Source organism: Babylonia areolata, chromosome 33 (genome assembly GCF_041734735.1).
Source record: "Babylonia areolata isolate BAREFJ2019XMU chromosome 33, ASM4173473v1, whole genome shotgun sequence".
Classification (NCBI taxonomy): Eukaryota; Metazoa; Mollusca; class Gastropoda; order Neogastropoda; family Buccinidae; genus Babylonia; species Babylonia areolata.
The window spans coordinates 4,206,440-4,212,439 of record NC_134908.1 but is presented as its reverse complement, the minus strand read 5'-3'; the positions used below and the strand labels follow the sequence as shown (position 1 = coordinate 4,212,439).

At 37.7% G+C, this 6,000-nt stretch overlaps 2 protein-coding genes across 4 annotated transcripts in view; one reads left to right on the top strand and one right to left on the bottom strand.

The window, feature by feature from the left end:
- LOC143276817 (uncharacterized) overlaps nucleotides 1-1,954 on the bottom strand; it is a 29,905-nt gene extending 27,951 nt beyond the window's left edge. For 2 of the 3 annotated variants that reach the window (XM_076581472.1, XM_076581471.1), the window contains exon 1: nucleotides 1,830-1,954. Coding sequence is in view for 1 of the 3 variants with exons in the window: in XM_076581473.1 (XP_076437588.1) it covers nucleotides 1,830-1,884 (55 nt within the window). In the remaining 2 variants the exon portion in view is untranslated. The remainder of the gene's footprint in view (nucleotides 1-1,829) is intronic. The other variant, XM_076581473.1, reaches the window with a different exon arrangement.
- Nucleotides 1,955-2,128: 174 nt separating this feature from the next.
- Nucleotides 2,129-6,000, top strand: part of LOC143276816 (vacuolar protein sorting-associated protein 11 homolog) — a 47,936-nt gene continuing 44,064 nt past the window's right edge. The window contains exons 1-2 of the mRNA XM_076581469.1: nucleotides 2,129-2,143; nucleotides 3,286-3,360. Coding sequence (XP_076437584.1) covers nucleotides 2,129-2,143; nucleotides 3,286-3,360 — 90 coding nt within the window. The remainder of the gene's footprint in view (nucleotides 2,144-3,285; nucleotides 3,361-6,000) is intronic.

Here is a 6,000-nt window from a genome sequence, read left to right as displayed (position 1 = left end):
TATGTGTGTATGAGTGTGTGTCTATATATGCGTAAATAATACCAGCATGTATCACATATACAAATGAATGCATGTATGAATGTATCTGAATGTATGTGTTTATAACTGTATGATATCATATCCATCACCAGCCCTACTATTTCATACAAACAAACAAGTATGACCGAAAATCAAAAAGACAAAAGGAGAGGAGAAAGTAAAATGTTTGGTATGCATGCCATGAAGAAGGCAACATTCCACAAATAAGATACTCAGTATGCATGCCATAAAGAAGCCTACATTCCAAAAACGGTATAACACTACCAGGGCAACAGAAATATTCCCAGAAAAGCATCTGAAAATGTGAGCAGTCCGCAATAAAAAAAAAAGCTATGCACTATGACAGTAACATTAGAAAAATAAATGCTGCACTGGTCAATAAAATTTGCAGTTATATAGTGGTCAACAAGGGAAGCACTGAATTAATGATGACACTAACGATGAAAGATCCATAAAATAAATAAGAAGCACACAGTAAAATCAATCGGATACACATATAATGCAACAATGCCTTACATATTACACACACACACACAAACACACACACACACAGACACTTACGCATATATGCACACCTGTCATGCAAGCTTGCAAGGAAAAATCTATATATATGGGTGTGCACATAAATTCATGCACCCACACACACACACAGACACATAGACACTAAATCTGATCCAGTGCCAAAAGAAATCCACAATTTCTAGCCCTATGCAGGCCCACAGTAGTTTTCCCATAACAAAAGCTCAACACACCTATTTAAGTAGCATGCCGCCACAGTCAAGCAGAAAAGCTTTGTCAGTTTACATGGAGCCTCCAGCATGACTTAAGACTATCTGCAGTGTCTACGATAATGCAAATGACTTCAGAAAGCTCTCTCTGTTACCATGGCGGGGGGAGGGGGGGGGGGGGTTAAAGCTGTATCATTACTGGAATTATTATTGTTATTGTATTCTTTAAAAAAAAAATTAATTATCATCCTTTTAATATTCTCTATTATCATTATTATTATATTATTATTATCAGTAGTAGTAGTAGTAGTATCAGCATTATTAACATCATGACCAATTTACAATGTGATTATTGATTGCAAACATTACAATTAAGATGATAAGAATAACCATCTCATTAATCATGCAGCATATACACTGAATACATCATTTAATTCTATACCTAGCATTATTATTGTTGCTGCTGTTAAAATGTTTTAATTTAAAATATACTGCATGCAAACACACACACACACACACACACACACACACACACACACACACATATATATATATATATATATATATATATATATATATATATATATAATTATAATTGTGCATATACTATACAGCTGATAATTAATTTGTTAAAGAAAGTATGAATGTATCATGCATGGTCAAAAATAATTATCAACTTTAATGGAAATGAAAATTATACCTGTTATTTGAACTATCACTTTAGAAATCATAAGATCACTGTGGTCTAACTGTATTTCATTTTCCATTCTCATTTGTTATTAAATGAATGCAAATGACAACAAAGAATTACAGAAATACAAATGTCTACAAACTGCCCAGTCTAAAAATCAAACAAACATAGAATTGTGTCTGACTGCAAGAAGAAGAAGAAGAAAAAAAACATTTCAAATCTTTCCCACAAACCAGAACACAGCTCAAAAACAAAATAATGCACGCCCTCTGCAAGTTTGTTTTCCAAGCTTCCAAAATTTATCGAACAACGCAAAGCATGCGACCACAACACACACCATGCACAATGGTATATATTCATGCATCTCATACCTGCAACAGGCCTAGGTGCAGATTTAGGATGAATGACCTTTGTAAAGTGAGACATTCTATAAAAGATTCTGCACAGAACAAGTTAAAACGCGTGCTCGCGCGTCTGAGGTTGACAAGGAACGCACCAAAGCCAGCTTTCAATATATTTTCGAACTCAATAATGCCATTAAATTTGATACTTAAACACCATGATTATATAATATTTGATTTAAAAACTATGTTTTTAATGAATATTTTTCTTATATTCAGTCGTAAAAGTTCGGAAATATGCGATTTCCAACTTCACTTGTATCAACAAAATGGCTTTCCTACAGGTAGGCGTTCCAAGTGAATTCTAATTTATCCTTATTTATCCTTAATACAGTTTGAAAAATGTTATTACTATTATAAAGATGTAAGCATCTTATAAAAGATCGGTTTATATGCCCATTTTAAACACTGTTTGGGTTGTCATGCTTGAAGTTGAAAAAAAAACTGATTTGTTTACACGGCCCTCAGTGCAGACGACTGCTATCCAATGCTGCAGTGCAGCAGTGTTGACTCAGTGGCGTAATCAAAATCATGAAGTTAAAGTTCTTGGACAGCCAGGAACAGATTCCATAATACACGCTTGATTTTGAAAATATACCATCTGTCAACGTTTGCGATCATATCCGCACGCTTTTGAATGATTTCCGAGTAAAACAATTTCAAACTGTGTCATGTGACTGCAAGAGCAAACACGATCATAGTATGAAATACAGCTGACTTCCACATTAGAAATCCCATCCACCATCTGTAGCGGGGTTTTCAGCTTGGTATTCCAGTCGGAGCTCTCCAGCCTATTCTTTTATGTTTATGCCAGGATTCTTGCACAAATAGGATCAATGATGTCGAGCACTAGTAGCACTAGACGTTTTTTTGCACAATTGAAGCCGATGGTGAGACAGACTTGTTTTAAAAAATCAAAACAAAACCAAAAATTTAATTAAAAAAAACCCCAATCAAGTACTGCTGTAGTAGCCATTTTCAGGGACCGGTGTAACAGAAGATAAGAAAATGTGCATGTATCAAATGAAGTATAATAGTATTAATACCAATGCTCTGTGTGAATAAATAGCAAAATTGTAAATTGTAAAATGAACAGATTTTGAAGAGTGTTGAAATGATATTGATACCTACACTCCTGTTACTTTTTGTATCTTGACCAAGTGCATTTGGTGTGATCTTTTCATAAATATCAAACCTGTCAAGATGAAAAGTTCTGTTGGTTTACCATTAGTGTTAACATAACATGAAATAGCTTCTTCATGGTTTGTTTTTTGTTGTTGTTTTTTTAACTACTCATGTATAGAAATACTGGGTTGTTCTGTTGTGCACTGTTACATTTGTTTTCATCACATATGACAGCTGAACTGTTGCTTCTTTTATCTTTATCTTGTTCTTCTTCTTCATCATCATCTTCTTTTTTTCACAGTGGCGCAGGTTCAATTTCTTTGACAAAGAGCTTGTGAAAGACCCCACTACAGACCAGCCATTTGAGTTACTGAAGGTATGTGGATTTTGTCATATTTTATTTGATTGACTTTTTTTTAGCATGTGTAAAGTTGCAAAGCTGCAATACATTGATTCTGAATTGGAAAGGGTTAAGAAAAGAAAAAACAAACACACACACACACACACACACACACACACACACACACACACACACAACAAAATAACAAACAAACAAACAAACAAACAAAATTTTCAATTCAGTTCAGTTCAATTCAAAATACTTTATTATCTGCTTCAACCAAAAACAGAAAATTTTCTTTAGGCTCACTTAAAATAAAATGCCCCGTCAGCAAAAATCAAAGAGAAAAAAAACAAACAACTGACACACCCTTCACTTATCACCAAGCACACATCAATTATTAATTAAAAAGAAAAACATGTAGGTAGTCTTACCTCAAGATAATTATGTTTTAGCTTAGAGTGTGTATTTTATCACTTGAATACTGTCAGTGTTCAGGGGGCATCAAGGCAAAATTGGTCGGGCATTGGATTTCTGATCCAGAGTTAACTCGTGATCAGAGTTCAGTGTGCGGCTGCTGTTTCCGGATGGTGTTGTGCCCTCGATCGGGGGAAAGGCGCCACTTTCTGTGGTTGTCGTCACTCCACCCAGGTGTGAATGGGGGTACCTGACTTCACTCAGGGTAGGCACCAGTAAAAGGAGAGGAGTGGGCCCCAGCCTTCCTATGCTGAGCCCTAGACATGTTTATATATATATTTTTTTTTCATTTCTTTGTGTGTGTGTGGAGTTTAACAACCTATCTGCATGAAGCCCTTAAGGTCAAGTTTATCGTAGCTGTTGTCTTTCAGGGAGGGTCAATCACTCCGCCTCAGTGGGTTTTTTTTGGGTTTTTTTGTTTTTTTCCGAGGCTGGTTCTCGCGATGGCCTTTCTGTCGCCTGGGGCTGTTTTGGTTGAACTGCTGGCAGTTCGAGGGGTGTCCTCGCTGGCTCTTGGCTCCTCTTTGGGGTGGTGGTATCTTTGGGGGTTGTTCCTGGTCATTTTTAGGTTGGAAGTGTCCTGTTCTGTGTTCCCGTGGTGCAGGGGTTAAAACCACGAGGCAACGCCGGAGGACAGGAGCGAGTCAGTGAGGGTTCTCACAGGCCCCAGCCCCAGGGTGGGGTGGGGATGGAGAAAGTCGTCGACACTGAGGTCGTGGGTTAATAATAATAAAAATGTAGGCTTATAAGTTATATAGCGCAGTACCCCCATCTCAGATGGGGCTCACCGTGCTTCACAATAAAAATAAAAAAAAGAAAAAAGAAATTTAAGACTAAGTGTCGTAAAATATGTACAAAGTCTACAAAGTTTAACATGACAATGGCTAAAATATGCATGACATGATAATATATATATATATATAATACACACACACACACACACACACACACACACACACACACACACATATATATATATACATACACATATATACATATACATATATACATATACATAAATTGACACAGGCGCCATCACAGTCTCAAATCCCACAGGTGCAAATCACAGCAAAACAAAGCACGCCACACATTCACCACTGTCAAAAATAATCACCAGGGAACCAGGTATCACCAACGCAAAAAGCACGTCCAGCAACAAAAATCACAGCAAGCATATACAGATGGAAAAAAAAAATTCAGTGAGAAAAGTACAGTTTGAAAAGATATGTGTTGAGTGCTCTCTTGAATGCAGGTGTTGGGGTGTAACAGAGGTGTGAGGGCAGTGATCAGTGTATGTTTGATATACATTTGACGGGCGCAACAGCCGAGTGGTTAAAGCGTTGGACTGTCAATCTGAGGGTCCCAGGTTCGAATCACGGTGACGGCGCCTGGTGGGTAAAGGGTGGAGATTTTTACGATCTCCCAGGTCAACATACGTGCAGACCTGCTTAGTGCCTGAACCCCCTTCGTGTGTATATGCAAGCAAAAGATGAAATACGCACGTTAAAGATTCTGTTATCCATGTCAGCGTTCGGTGGGTTAGGGAAACAAGAACATACCCCCGAAAACGGAGTATGGCTGCCTACATGGCGGGGTAAAAACGGTCATACACGTAAAAGCCCACTCGTGTGCATACGAGTGAACGCAGAAGAAGAAGAAAGATATACATTCACTGCCCCACTGGCTGTGAAAGGCTATTGGACTTCTAACCTTTTTACTTTCAAATCAAATTATTTAATCAAATGAGAGTATCAGTAACTCTGTGTGTGTGCGTGTGTGTGTGTGTGTGTGTGTGTGTCACTGTGTGTGTGCCCATATATCACTGTGTGTGTGTGTGTGTGTGTGTTTGTCACTATGTGTGTTCTCAATCAACGATAAATGCTGCAGACATGGTTATGAATAAAACCATAATCTCTTTCTCATCCTGATGGTTTTTTCCAGCTAACATTTAATGTGTTAGTTCTGATAACAACCCCACACAGGAGATGAACATTCGGCATGCGCTCTGTGTGTGTGTGTGTGTGTGTGTGTGTGTGTGTGTGTGTCCTCAGTCAATGACAAACGCTCAAGACATGGCTATAAATAAAATCTGATATATTTTTCTCTTCCTGAGTGTTCATTCCACGCTAACATTTAATGTGTTAATTCTGATTTAACGACCCAACACAGGAAGTGAACATCTCAGCATGCAGCAGTGTG